Source organism: Macaca fascicularis, chromosome 5 (genome assembly GCF_037993035.2).
Source record: "Macaca fascicularis isolate 582-1 chromosome 5, T2T-MFA8v1.1".
Classification (NCBI taxonomy): domain Eukaryota; kingdom Metazoa; phylum Chordata; class Mammalia; order Primates; family Cercopithecidae; genus Macaca; species Macaca fascicularis.
The window spans coordinates 166,411,562-166,427,568 of NC_088379.1; the positions used below are offsets into that span (position 1 = coordinate 166,411,562).

General features: G+C 32.8%; 1 protein-coding gene across 6 annotated transcripts in view; it reads right to left on the minus strand.

Annotated features, from left to right (window-relative positions):
* Nucleotides 1–16,007, minus strand: part of FSTL5 (follistatin like 5) — an 812,423-nt gene that overhangs the window by 133,759 nt on the left and 662,657 nt on the right. For all 6 annotated transcript variants that reach the window (XM_005556204.4, XM_005556203.4, XM_005556206.4 and 3 more), the window contains 2 exons: nucleotides 14,777–14,938; nucleotides 10,505–10,639 (listed from right to left, as the gene is read on the minus strand). In XM_005556204.4, coding sequence (XP_005556261.3) covers nucleotides 10,505–10,639; nucleotides 14,777–14,938 — 297 coding nt within the window. The remainder of the gene's footprint in view (nucleotides 1–10,504; nucleotides 10,640–14,776; nucleotides 14,939–16,007) is intronic.

Consider the following 16,007-nt stretch of genomic DNA (forward strand, 5'->3'; position numbering starts at 1 on the left):
AAGTGTATGCATGAAATTAAATCAGTTTGGTTCAATACAAATATTCAATTCAAATACAAAAAAAATATACAGCAAAATATTCAATCCATGGGAGGTTCTTCCTAAACAGTTTCTGTATGTATGGGAATTTAATGTGACTCTAATGTGTGAGATTGCCGGCTCTCAAGGCAAAGGCAAAATTAACTCTAACGGATAATGCCAAAATGCTTTCCAAAGGGCAGTAAAACGAATACTACTGCTGGCAATGTAGGACAATTCCTATGTTTTCATATCTCACCAAGTCTTGGTAATATGCAACTTTTTAACTTTTGGTATTATAGTGGATGTGAAATAGCATTCTCTAGTATTTTAGATATTTCTCTATTATTTTAAGGTACGTTTTCTTCATAATTAACGAGGATTAGCATCTTTACATAATTTGTAGTGATACTTCATTTTTCCTTGTCTTTGAAATGCCTTCTTAAACTTATAGGCTAGTTTTTGGGGGGTTGACTTTATTTATTTATGATAATGAGTTTCTGTCAGTTATTTGTGTTGACAATAACTTTAGGCAAATTTTTAGGATTACAACTTCTTAATCATACAGGGTCCTCTGGTGTTTTATTTTGCATTGTGAAACATAACTCTGAAATTACATTTTGACATTAATATTAGTATAATTATAACTTGCACGATAATGGCTGAACTATGTATATTATACACATGCAAAATCCTTACTTTATAGTAAGAAATTATATTTACAAACACATTTTGACCTGTTAGGGCATGTTTGAGATAAAAGTAGAAATATTTTATTCATTAATAATCTGATTCTATTAAAATTTCACTACTGTAGAATGTTTCCAAAGGTATTATTCTTTATACCAGAGTTGAGTATGACCATATGTATTAAACAGACAGTACATCGATTTAGGGGAAAGATATTCAAATGGGCCTACCATTTTACTGCATGAGATAGAAAAGTATCTTTAAAGACATTTCCTATTTAACAACATTTCATATTTAACATAAATATAAAATGCACATATAGTTGGGATATAAAGCAAATAAGGAGGAAGAACAGTAATCAAACTGTCTGACTTACTCTATCTGACTCATTCAGACACAGTCAGCCTCTATCAGAATTCAGGTATTTGGGTAAACAGGACAAAGGAAACACAGTTGTATAATCTGGGCTGTTGGCACACAGTTAATAAAAATATATGGCATAAATTAGACTTCACAAAACTTTGAGAAAACACCTCACTTCACCCCCTTACCCCAGGGTCTGGGCATTTCAAAGATATATTTGTTTCGTTAACTCTTTGAACATTTATGCCATTATCTGACCGAATTCCTATAACAGAGAACACTAAGAGAATCATAAAGCAATGATAATTCTACTTTTGTTAAACTTGAGAACACAGTTATTTGTTAAAGAATTAACTAGGTTTGAAACCTTTGGAATTATAATACCTCAAAGAGAGTCCTAACATTTTCTCCTGAACACAAGCAATACAACGCTAGTATGTAAATATTTTTAAGTTTCATAGAGATTGTATACTCAGCACTGTTGCTATATGTAAGTGTATTCAGTCCACATGCCTAAAGTTATATAAATAAGATTTCATCACCATTGTCAACTTATCCTAAAATAAATTAGTCACACTGGCATTGTGTAATATGAGATAGGAGGTCCATTAAAGGTATATAATGCCTTGCGGAGAAAATTTAGGCAATAGATCAAAATAATAAAGCATTACTTCTTATCTTGTTGTATAGACAATAAAGATGCTCAATAGTTTATGGCTGCTGAAAACCTGTCAATTTAGTGACATTCAGATCACATAGCATCTTGTTAGATAATAAAGCTCTGCTTTTGTGCAAAAAGTGGCGACATGTTAGAAACAGATCTATTTTATGACGTTGAAGGGTATTATTTTAAAAATATAGTCTTCAGATACAGAAATCACAAGACAAGTATTTTCAGTATGTTCTGGGTCAAAAGATGAAAAGATTTACAGAACAAGTTACCTCACAGGGTGTGACAATGACATTGACCAAATTGAGACGCATGAATATTGGAATTTATTATAAATAATTAAAGCTTATAAAATAGTAAATGCTTATCAAGCATGGTTAACCTCAAGATGACTCTTCATCTTAAGACATTTTATTTCATAATAACCTTATCGCTACATAAATGTCTATATCAAATATTAAACAAGTAACTTGGGGCTTTTCAAAAAGAAATACAAATTATTAATTTCTGATTTAAATTATAATTAGTATATATCCTCTATTGAATTATATTTAATAAAATATATGAAAACTAATATTTTTAAACATTGATTTATTTTTTCCATAAATATTTGTTTTTATTTGGTTCTATTTGACTCTAGCTCTTAGCTCATGTCTATCAGGATAAAATCCTATCAGGCTGTGAAATCTGCACTTTATCTTTATGGATTTTTGGTGTCTGTTATTATTCTACCTATCTCACAGTTATTGAGTGTAAAAACAAAACAAAACAATTATTAATCTGATGACTGCTGCACCTAATATTGGTTGAGTCTAGAAATAATTACTAATTGATGACTTTTGCATTTGGCTTCATTTATAGTTCTTTATACACTATATTATTCAACTGTTTATATTATCTTCCTAGCCTCTGTAGAGATTAATAAGATCCTATGTAAGTGGTCTCATTAAATCCATGCAACCTGCCTTTCGAAGTATTTCCCCATTCTATAGAAATAGAAAGTAAATGAAGACTAAACAGATTAATTAATTTGTTTATGTTATCAGAATCTATTCTATTTCTAAAGTTTATGATAGTCATATTCATGCTATCTTTATAGGTAAAAAGACCACATTTTAATCTATTTTAAGACCCTTTTTTCTACTTCTGAAATAGGAAGATACCTCATAACCATTCATATGTTTTCCAAATTTTCTTTTCAAGATAGTAGGAAACAAATGGCTGGATTTTACAATATTGCTAAATCTTAGTATTAGCAATTATGCTTATTTCATTTTAATAATAATTATTAACATACATAAATACTGTTTAAATAATTTATTTATTCAAATAATCTTGTTTTAGCCATTTGAAACGTGTTTTTAAAAAATCTTCAAATTGTTGTATTTTATAATAAATTATGAACCATCAAAATATTAATTTTTTACACATACAGCCAACTAATGTTAATTTATTGGAGCTAATTCTAAAGTAAGAATTATTACAATAAGGTAATATTTCCAATTGCTTGTGACAATAATTTAAAAACGGTGTATCTAGCCTTATAGTATATTTATTATATTTAGACCATAAAATTCTATTATAGTATATTTAGATATACTCTGATACTCTCAAACAGCTGGATTAGTCATATTCCTTACTAAAATCATAGCAAGGTATGAGTCAGTCGGTTCTTAGCACTTAATGCAGCCAGTAGCTTAAAAGCTTTCTATAGAAGCTTATGTTCACAGCACTTTTTATTTACCTTCATATTGAGGATGAATCATTATTACCTGGGAATTGACTTCCCTTGGGAATGAAAATGTGTCAAGTGCTTATGTTATGTACAAGACGTTTTCGAATAAATAATGTGTTACCATTATCTAAATCCCTTTACATAATTTATATCTTCTCTTACTCCCTGTTGTGAGCAACCACACAATCCCCTATGGTCCACTTCTACTGTTCTTTGCATTTAAATTCTCCCTGTATATCACTCTATTAAATCTTAGTTATGAAAACCTATCCCTAATGTAACTGTAGAGTATATTATTTTGAAGCACATATTTTTTTGTAGTTCAATTTCTCACATGAGAAAACTTCCATTGATATTTGTTGACAAAGTTAGACACTGTAAATCAAAGTTTCCCACTTCAAAGATTAGGGTAGAAGCAAAACACAAACTCCTTAGCCATATGATGCTTTGCATGAATTGTTCTCTCAATAGTATCATATTTCTGGCAAATGTAGTGTAGGAAAAAATGTGATTCATACTACTCTGAGCTCTCTATTATGAAAAAAATAGCTGGATGATTACTCCGAAGCTGTATCCAAACAAAGTAAGTCTTTGCTGTGTTATTTGCCCCCAAAGTTACAAATCTTTCCCCATTTTTGTTGCTGTCTACATGGGATTCAATACCTCTCTCCTCTGCATCTTTCAAAAACAGAGGAAAAGTGCATTACAGAATAATTCTCTAATATATAATAGAAGTATAAATTGACTCAATGTAAAGGGGACTAAAGTGTAACTTCTGCTTTGATTGTGACAAAAGTGAACTCTAGAAAAAGATTTTGAAATTTATTTAAAGTATCTTAATATCTACACTAATAATAAAATGTATATTCAATCAGTGGAGTCCATTTTTTAAATGTTGAGATAATATTTCATATTTGAATGCATAAAAATAGATGCCCCTACATACTCATGTCTACCTATAGCTATGTTATCAATATTTATATGCATTATTATAAAACTCTGATTTCTAGCAATCATTGGGTTTTCTAGGCTTTTGAGGAATATATTTTTGTCAATGTTTTTAGCAGCAAGAAATTATTTTTAGAAAACAAATGTGAGTCAGAGGAAGAGCTACTTTAGGTCTCACACTATGACAAGGGCCTTATATATAATATCTAAACAGAAATCTCTTGATGTATTAGTATTTATTTCATACTAGAGATAAGAAAACTAAAGCTCAGAGAGTCATGCAGTACCCCCACATCAGAGAGGTGTTGCGTGATTCCAACCCAAATTTTGCAAAAAATAAATTTATACTCTTCTGTTACAACAATTTGCTTTTTCATTTAAAAATTGTATCCTATCACTACTGAAAACAATCTCCAAAATTATTTTTGGTAGATTTATACAAGTCAATAATTTCCTAATATGTGCAAATAAGAAGAGTATATTTATTACTAATGGGTCTTTGATTGGTTCTTTTGGCATTTTTGAAAATATCTTTCCAGACACACAATAATAGTGGGGGGACTTCAACACCCCACTGACAACATTAGACAGATCACTGCAGCAGAAAACTGAAAAAGAAATTATGGACTTAAAATTGACAACTGACCAACGGGTCCTAATAAACAGCTACAGAATACTCCACCAAATCACCACAGAATATACATTCTTCTCATTTGCACATGGATTGACCACATGCTTTGCTGTAACACAAGTCTTAATAAATTAAAAAAAATCAAAATAATATCAAGCACTCTCTCAAACCACATTGCAAAGAAGATAGAAATCAATACCAAGAAGATCTCTCAAAACAACACAAATACAGAGAAATTAAAAAACTTGCTTCGGAATAACTCTTGAGTGAACAATAAAATTAAGGCAGAAATAAAAAAAATTTTGAAATTAATGAAAATAGAAACACAACTTAAAATCTTTGGGATGCTGCTTAAGCAGTGCTAAGAGAAAAGTATGTAGTGGTAAACAACTGCATCAAGAGGTTAGAAAGACCTCGAGTTAGCAATCCAACATCAGACCTAGAGGAACTAGAAAAAAAAAAAAAAAAGAGCAATCCAATTCCAAAGCTAATAGAAGAAAATAACTAGAATGAGAGAACTGAACAAAATTGAGAACCAAAAGTCCTTACAAAAGATTAATGAAAGGAAGAGTTTGTTTTTTAAAAGAATAAAAAAGATTGACCAATAGCTAGATTAATGAAGGAAAAGAAAAAGAGAAGATCCAAGTGAGTGCAATCAGAAAAGCCAAAGATAACATTACAAATGATCCCTCAGAAGTACAAAAGATCCTCAGAGACTGTTATGAACACCTCTATGCACATTAATTACAAAATCAAGACAAAATGTATGAATTCCTGGGAACACATAACCCTTCAAGATTGAACAAGAAGGAAAGTGAAAACCTGACCAGACCAATAAGTTTGGAAACTGAGTAAGTAAATAATACAAAATGTACCGACCAAAAAGAGCCCTGGACCAGAAGAATGAATAGCCGAAGTCTACCAGACACAAAAAAGCACTGATACCAATCCTACTGAAACTATTCAGTAGGAGGAGGGCCTTCTCTCTAACTGATTCTATGAAGGCACCATCATCCTGATACCAAAATCTCACAGAGACATAAGAACAACCACAAAAAAGAAAACTTCAGGATATCTCTGATGTACACAGATGCAAAAATCCTCAATAAAGTACTAACAAACTGAATCCAGTAGAACCTCAAAAAGTTAATTCATCATGATCAAGTAAGTTTTATTCTTGAATTCAAGGGTGGTTCAACATATGCAAATCAACAAATGCAATTCACCACATAAATATAATTAAAAACAAAGATCATATGATCTCTCAATAGATGCAGGAAAAGCCTTTGATAAAATCCAATATTCATCAGGGTAAAACCTCAGCAGAATAGACATCAAAGGAACATACCTTAAAATAATAAGATCCACCTATGACAGACCCACAGCCAACATCATACTGAATGGACAAAAGATAGAAGCATTTCTCTTGAGAACTGGAACAAGAAAAGAATGCCCACTCTCACTACTTCTGTTCAACATAGTACTGGAAGTCCTACCCAGAGCAATCAGGAAAGAGAAAGAAATAAAAGACATCCAAATAGGAAAAGAAGAAGTCAAAGTATCTCTCTTTTCTGGGAATATGATCCTATACATAAAAAAAAAAAAAAACCCTAATGATGTTGCAAAAAGCTTCATGGAACTGACAAATTCAGTAAAGTTTCAGGATACAAAATCAATGTACAAAAACTAGCAACATTTCTAGATACCAATACCATTGTAGTTGATACCAAATTGAAAACACAATTCCATTTATAATAGCTAAAAATGTATGTAATACCTAGGAATTTATTTAACCAATGATGTGAAAGATCTCTAAAAGAGTAACTACAAAGCACTGCTGAAAGAAATCAGAGATGACAAAAATGAACAGAAAAGTATTTCATGCTCACGTACTGGAAGAATCAATATTGCTAAAATGGCCATGCTATCCAAAGCAATTTACAGATTAAAAGATGTCCCTACCAAGATACCAATGTCATATCTCACAGTATTAGAAAAATCTATCCTCAAATTCATTTGGAACCAAAAGAGAGCATGAGTAGCCAAAGAATCCTAAGGAAAAAGGACAAATCCATAGGCATCATAATATACTGCAGGGAGACAGTAACCATAACAGCATGGTACTGGTATAAAAACAGACACAAAGAGCAATGGAATGAAACAGACACCCCAGAAATAAACCCATACACTTACAACCATCTTATCTTTGACAAAATAGACCAAAAAAAAGCAACAGGGAAGGGACTCCCTATTCAATAAATGGTCCTGGGATAACTGGCTAGCCACATGCAGAACAATGAAACTGTACCACTACTTCTTACCGTACACACAAATTAACTCAAGATGGGTTAAAGATTTCCGTGTAAGACCTTAAATTATAAGAATTCTAAAAGTAAACATGGAAAATACCCTTCTCCACATTGGTTTTGGCAGAGAATTTATGGCTAAGTCCCCGAAAGCAATCGCAAGAAAATAATAATTGACAAGAGTACCTAAAGAGCTTCTGTACAGAAAAAAAAACTACTAACAAAGTGAACAGACAGCCTACCGAATGGGAAAAAAATACATGTAAACTATGCAAGCAATAAAAGTCTGATATCCAGAATCTACAAGGATCTCAAATCAATAAGCAAAAATCGAATAATCCAGTTTAAAAATGGGCAAAGCATAAGAACAGACACTTACTGAAAGAGCCATACAAATAGTCAGCAAACATATGAAAAATGTTCCACATCACCACTCTGATTTGCATCAGAGAAATGCAAGTCAAAACTGCTATGAGATATCATCACACACTAGTCTGAATGACTATTATTAAAAAGTCAAAAAACAGTAGATGCTGGCAGGGCTATGGAGAAAAGAGAATGCTTATATCCAGTTGGTAGGAGGGCAAACTTGTTCAGCCACTGTGGAAAGCAGTTTGGAGATTTCTCATAGAACTTAAAACAGACGTACTATTTGACCCAGCAATCCCATTACTGGGTTTGTATCCAAAATAAAAGAAATCATTCTACAGAAAAGACACATGTACTTGCAAGTTTGTTGCAGCACTATTCACAATAGCAAAGACATGGAATCAATTTAGGTGCCTATAAACGGTGGGTTGGTTAAAGAAACTGTGGTACACATACATCATGGAATACTATGCAGCCTTAAAGAAGGATGAAATCATAGTCTTTGCAACAAAATGAATGAAGCTAGAGGCCATTATCCTAAGTGAATTAATGCAAGAACAGAAACCAAATACCACATGTTCTCACTTATAGGTAGGAGCTAAATATGGAATACACATAGACATAAAGATGGGAAAAAGAGATACTGGGGACTACTAAAGGAGTGAGGTATGAAAGAAGGCATGGACTGAAAGACAGTCTATTGGGTACTGTGCTCACTACCTGGATGATGTGATCACTTGTACCGAAAACCTCAGCATCAAGCAATATACCCATATAACACGCCTGCACATGCACTCTTTATAATAAAATTTGAAATTATTGAAAAAATAAAATTAAAAAAGAAGGAAAATATCTAGCATTCCAAAATACAAATGTGCCATGTATATCTAGTATTGGTCTCTTTCCACGAAATTACTAGAAAAGAACCCAGATCCATAATCCTTAAGATGGGGGTTACAAAAGGTGGTAATTTTCACTACTATGAATTCCACCAGATTTTGGTTTTCTTTTGTTATACAGAGTTCTGGCATCTAACTATTAGGAGGCATCCTAAGGGAAACTGTCTTCTGTCAAGTTATTACATTGTTACATTTTTACATAATAATATTATTATTACATTATTACATTTTCTGTTTATACTTTCCCACAGTTGCTAATATTCTATTTGGTTTACTTATTTAGTATTGTCCTGATTTTAATTACGTGCATTATTATTTTTTAAACGGGCACTTTTACTTCAACAAGATTTAAACCTTGTTGAAAATTTAATCCTGTTAAATCTTCTCCTAAAATTTTTCTAGAATTCACACACTAAAAAGTTGTATGATAGTTGATAAAGGGAGCTTTGGCTAGGTGTTTTACTGTTGTAACTAGGGAAATAAATTTAAAAGTACATAACAAACATTAAAATAATGTAAGAATATAGAGTTGATATTAAAATCTGTTTCACAAACATCATAATAAGGACAAAGAAGGCAAACATTTTTAATTCCTTGCCGCCTAAAATTAATTTTTCACAGAAAGTGAATTCCAACTTAGTATTGGCTGTACCACATAAAAGGAATAGAGTAAGGGAATTATGGTGGACCTTATGCAGGCCATTAAATCCAGCTTTTTTTTTTTTCTTTTTTCTACCTAAAGACTTTCTTTTTAAAATATTTCTTTATAATGATGGTTGTCCTAACCAGAAAAAATGAAGATAATGATACGTTAGTAGTTGGGACCTGGGTAAGGTCCTCCTTTCTCAACGGATCCACTCATGTCAATATGCACTAAGAGACTTAAGAAAGAATAGGAAGACTACTGGCTGGGTCAATGCTTTAACCTTGTTCAAACACTGGATTCAGAAAAATGGGCCTGTCAAGTTAGAGGGTCCAATAACATCAGACTCTTGAAAAACATATATTAATAGCAGCGTAACAAGTCGGATTGAAGAGCAGACAGCAAGGGAAGTAGTCGTTTCAAGAACATCCAGACCCTATCCCAAAACAGTCACACTGTGGCATGTGTGGACCGAGGGAAGAAAATGCCTGTTTGTTTGCTTGCAAAGAGTGCACTTGATACATGCTGTAATAGTAGTTTGAGCTCCAAACAATTCAGCTATCATAAAAAGCAATCCATCCTCAGCATCTTCACCCTATCTGTATCCCTTTTGCCAAGTAATTAAAGAAAATAAAAGAGAACAAGTCATTTTGGGTATAACTCCAGGAGACAATCAGACAACATGAACCATGATGGCAACGATTTTTAGCACTAAACCAAGAACAGCCACAGTGTGGTTTTTGTGTCGGGGCAGTGAGTGCGTTGGAGTGGCAGTTACCACTGAACCTTCTGTAGAGAAGGATGCTGTAGAGGTCTTAATCCAGTGACTTCAATGTAACTGACAGGAAAAGAAATATAGTAATGTATTCTACCTAGACGATACATGTTGGATACATTTGGGGGCCTTGAATTCCTCACATTTAATTGAGGGGAGGGATTTTGCAAGAGATATAAATTCCTCCAAGAGCAAATGGGAAGACAGGACCTGAAACACCATATGTACTTGCAAAAAAATAAAATCTAGTGTTGTAATGAAAATTTCACAACTTTTTTTCATCTTTAAATCTGCTTTTAGTATTTCAAGATTTTTATCCTTCCTACATATAAATCTATTTGTTATAATGCATTGTGCAATTCACAGTTTTCTGGTGCCTTTACTTTTTTAAAAAAGCTGTAAAAATGTATGTTGAGTATGGTGTGTGTCTGCTAGCGGGGGGCGGTTCAATACATACGGGTCTTTCTAGCAGAGTCTTCCACAAAAAGAGAAGAGATGTCTTCATCCACTCCTGCCTCATTCTTTGCGATACAAGTGTATGCTCCAGTATCTTCATAGCGCACATTGCTTATGTGAACCTCACTGCCATTTGCTGAAAAAGAAGGGAAATGAAACTTGTAAACGACAATTTCAGTTTTGGAACAGTGCTTTCTGATTACACAGTCAAACAGTTCTCTTGGCTTGTCCTAATTAAACTGTTTCCCTTCCTACTTCCATACTTTGAAGACATGCCAAATTATTCCAGAAGCATACAAGTGTTCATAAACCATGCTGTCATCCTATAAGACAGCCCAATACTCTATATCAAATGCATATTTTATGTTTCATATCATTTCCTATATTCTACATTGTATATGAGGTATTTCATATTGATAAGTATAATTTCAGTTATATATTTACTTATAATATTCAGAACCTACATTCCCCTAAGCTTTTTCGGAAATCTAATAATACCAATATGATTAGCTTGCAGGTAAATACATATGAAAGATGTTTTCAAAGAGCAATTAACTGAGCTAAATCATACAGGTATACTATTGCCATTCATCAAGCTTATTATTATTATTACTATTATTTTGAGACAGAGTCTCACTCTGTCGCCCATGCTGGAGTGCAGTGGCGTGATCTCGACTCCCTGAAACCTCCGCCTCCCAGGTTCAAGCAATTCTCCTGCCTCAGCTTCCCGAGTAGCTGGGACTACAGGCCCACACTGCCACCCCTGGCTAATTTTTTTTGTTTTCAGTAGAGATGGAGTTTCACCATGTTTGCCAGGCTGGTCTCGAACTCCTGATCTCAGGTGATCTGCCTGCCTTGGCCTCCCAAAGGGCTGGGATTACAGGCGTGAGCCACCGCACCCGGCAGTTGAGTGTTTGTTGTAGTCATTTGTTTAAGTTTCTCTTTCTTTTCTTTTTTTTGTTTTCTTTCTGTGTGTATGTGTGTGTGCATGCCTGTGTGTGTGTGTGTTTGTGTACATAGTTGTGTCTGTGTGTTCCATGTTGTTCAGTTACAAGAACCACACATACAGTAGAATGGGACATGACTATCTGTGACAGGTAGAAGGCAACGTAATCAGTGTGGTTTGGGAAAACAAGGGTAGAAAGCCAATGAGAAAAGAGCTTGATTGCTGTTGCTAGGAGCCCAGTAGCTCCCAAGGGATGTGAGATATGGAGAGGCAGTGGATGTGGATATTTGAGAGAGATAATCATTTGAATAACTTGAACTTCTTTCTTTATTTGCAAATGCTTACTACACACCCTCATTCCTCGCATCATTCATTGAGAATCACTACTCCAAAAAAGGGATTGGCAGGTTTTCATTTTGTTGCAACAGGCCAGGTGTAAATAATTTAGGCTTTGTGGGCCACACAGTTTCTGCGGTAACTACTAACCTCTGCCATAGCAGCATTAAAGCAGCTACACAATATGTTTTGAAAAATGAGTGCTACTGTATTCTAAAGACAAACCAACAACAACAAGGAGAAAAAAAAAGCAAAAACAAAAACAAAAACAAAACCCACCTTTATTTCAGAAAACAGACAGCTATCTAGATATGGTCTGTGGGTCTTAGTTTATAGGAACCTGCTCTAAAGATAGGTAGTAAACAATGTATTTACATTTGCTTCACCTTCTTGTTTTATATAAGATACGGCTTCCTCCAAAATCACACCTATTTTTTTTTTTCTCAGGATCCACACACTTAACAGCCTAAATTCTCTGGGTTTTGTTTTGAAATATCAAATAAATTTCTTCCTTCTTAAAATGCTGTCTCCCAATATTTTTACATGTTCTCCTAACCTATATGTCCTATTGTCTTTCCTTCTCTTCCTATGTGATCTAGCATTCCTAGATGTTGCCACTCTATTGCCAGAACTACCATTCCCTTTATCTATTTACCATCCTGACACATCTGCCTTCCTAACTTCTAGAACTAGAGTAAGCTAACCCATCTCTGCATCTGGTGTCCCTGCACCTAGTTCTTTGAGTAAGTTATGAGACTATTGCATAAGCAAGATTATAATTTTCAGATTCACAGTTTTCAATTCCTAGGACATTCAAAACTACTTGCTATTCATTTCACTTGACCTTTCCAGTTAGATGCCTTTCATATCCACCTCTACTTTTACTTCAAATCTTTATATTCTTTGTTTGATGCTTCCCATCATAATAGTAACTTCACTCTCAGCAAGTGATCTTGCTCTTTCAATCGTGAGGTAAATAGAAGTGATCAGAAAGCAGCCTCAAAACTTTCTGTTCCTAGTTTCACCTTGATTTACTTCTCACAGGAAATTTTGTTTCTTTCCAAGGCAAATCTCCCCTTATTTCTTATTGATTTCTATGACTCTTCCTGCAGCCTTCATCCTTCTCATTTCTCCCTACTGAACCTTCTCAGATTGATGAATTATCCAAGAAGAAATATCTCCGTCAGTTCTAAGCCTCCCCACCAGGAGCTGGCCAAAAAAGATTTTTGTATTTCTTGTCTCCTTTTCATTTCTAAACACATTGAAAACTGATTGTTACTGATACTGTTTTGCTAAATGTCACAAGAACATGCTCATCACTTGAAGTAAACACTTACCAATGTCTTTTATTGAACTTTCTAGGCATTTGCCATTGTCAAACTCTATTTTTAACTTTCTCTTCTTCCATACTATCACCTAGTTTCCTGTCTTTTGATGAATTTTAGTCTCTTTCTATTATTTTCTTCACTTGTCTGTTAATAAAATATTTGTGCTTTCTTAGGATTTTACTCTCTCTAATTCACATATTATCCCAGCCATTGCCATAGATATTAAATTAGTGTCTGGACTTGGACTTCACATACAAACACTAAAGAAGCATCTGATGAATAAGTAGATAATTAAATAGTTATTGAGCCACATGGCGTTTATACCCCATGTGCTTAGAATTATCTCTTCTCTCCTTTTATTTTTTGTCATATTCTCGTAAAACTTTAGCTATTTTTCCCTGTTGTAAAAACTGACAGTAATTTCTTCGCAGTCTGGAGTGTAACAACTTCAAAAATGCGTTGTCATGTATGTTCCTGAGAGAAAAATTTGACATACTTTTATAATATGGTTTATTGCTATTAAATGGACAAGAGACAAAGTCAGAAGCTATTTAGATTTTTATTCATTTCATTTCTGTTAATCAGATAAGTCTTCTCCTCTCACATTATAGACCGCTCGAGGTAATCACTAGATATGTGTGCAAATGTGTCTGACCTATGTATGCACATTAGTGATTTCTAGGGTTAAAGTTTTTAAAGTTTAAGGACAGTTTCACAGACATGTCTCTATTGACTTGCAAGAATAAGTAAAAGTTTTAAAAAGTTTTATTTAAAAATGTATAATTATATATATTCATTATTAAAGTGGAATAATAATAGAAATCTATGTAATAAAGTGACAAAATATGTTCATGTTTAATAGTATAAATTAAAGAAAATTAAAGTTATAAAATAAGAACTATAATGCCCATGAAGAAGATAATCCAGTAAAATGAGTGTTGTCTGTTACCCCAACAATGAAAAAAAATTTGTGCTTTTTTTTTAACGCTAATATAATTAATATATTATATGCAACTGCTTTTGGACTATTTAAATGATTTGATCTTACAAATCTTGCCTGCTTTTATTTATTTTCCACATATTTGGGATTATTATGATCTAATATACAGTAATTTATTCATGTCTACACATTAGAATATGTACAATATTTTGTATATTAGAATGTAATACAAAAGTTTAAAAAATGTAAATGGAAAACATTTAGTAACTTTTTGATATTTTTCTCCCTTCATTTAGAAAATATGCTAAAAATTTCATTAAAAATTCTGTTTTGAAATCCTCTATAATACACATTCAAGGTTTTACTTAAACATTTAAAAATTAACTTCAGAAATGAATTTCAGTGAAAGGATCTAATTATTCTGTTCAGCATAACTGCTATAATTCACAGGACAAGTATTTTAAAGATACATAATTTAATATTCTACTTATCACCAAAATAATGACACAATTAATCATTATAACAAGACTATTATTAAAAACATTAAAATGTTAAAAGAGTCTTTCCCATATAATTTCTTAGACATAAGCATTTTTTTCATGTTTGTGACATTCTGTTGCCAGTAACACTCATTTTTCTTTTATTTTCCAAATAACATTATAAATTTTAGTATAAATTTTCAACATGGTCATTTAAGAGAAAAAAAATGCAAGTAAAAGGCACCTTGAAGCGTGAGTTGTTTGGACAGCTTTGGTGTAATATCAATTCCATTCTTCAACCAGCCAAGCTGAGGCTTTGGTATGCCCTCTGCATGGCACCTAAGACTGGCAGTTACCCCAGGCTCTCTAGCCTGACTCTCTGGATACACCCGGATGACTGGAGGAACTAAAGGAAAAAATGAAAGAGAAAGTGATTCATATTTTCTATTTAATTTTCCAAAAGAAACAAAAATTGCAAAAAGATAAATAATATATTATATATTTTAATGATGCTATACATTTCTACAGATTGTAGTTTCCAAATAGTATTATCCACTGAAATATACCAGTGTTAACTGGATAACAACTATTCTGGGATTTTGCTAGGGAAAATATAAGGTGTGCCTGGAATACCTTGTTTCAGAAATTAAAGAAGTCCTCAAAGAATGATGAGGCATACCAAAAGGATACAAAAACCAGTTAAAAGAGACTCCAATTTGCTAAATATGGGACAACTTGAGCACTGAAATAATTAGTAATTACAAGGGAGTATGAGGAATTAAATAAAACTATGAATTCAGTTATATAAATAAATGAATGAGTATAAAATGGAAGGAAAATAAACTCTTTTTATTATAGCCTGTTAGGAAATTAATAATTCCATTTACAATAGTATTAAAAAATAAAGTATTTAGGAATAAAGTTCACCAAAGAGATGCAAAACTTTCATACTAAATACTATGAAACTTTGTTGAAAGAATTTAAAGAAGACTGAAATAAATCCAAAGACACCTTGTATTCCTGGATTGAAAGAACTGATTGGTAACATGGTACAAATTGGCAAAGGCTTTTGGTAAAGTGATCATACTGCTAAGTTGACAAAGACAAATAAAGGGAAAACGAAGGTACAGGGTAATTCTTATCAAAGTTCTAACTGCATTTTTTTGGGGGGAATTAAATAAGTTATCCTCAGATAAATGTGAAATTACAGGAGACCTCCAAGTGGTGAAAAAAAATCTTGAAAAAGTACAAAGCTGTGGGGCTCATACCTGCTGATTTCAAAACATACAATGAAGCTACAGTAATCAAAGCAGTGCAATCCTAACACAAAGATGGAATAGACTTGAGAGTGTAGAAATAAACATACATTGATGGTCAATTTCTTTTTCAATCATTCTGGGACAATTGGAAAACCACATGCAAGAAAATAGACCTGAACTCCTACCTTGTACCATAAAAAAAAATTGAATTCAAAA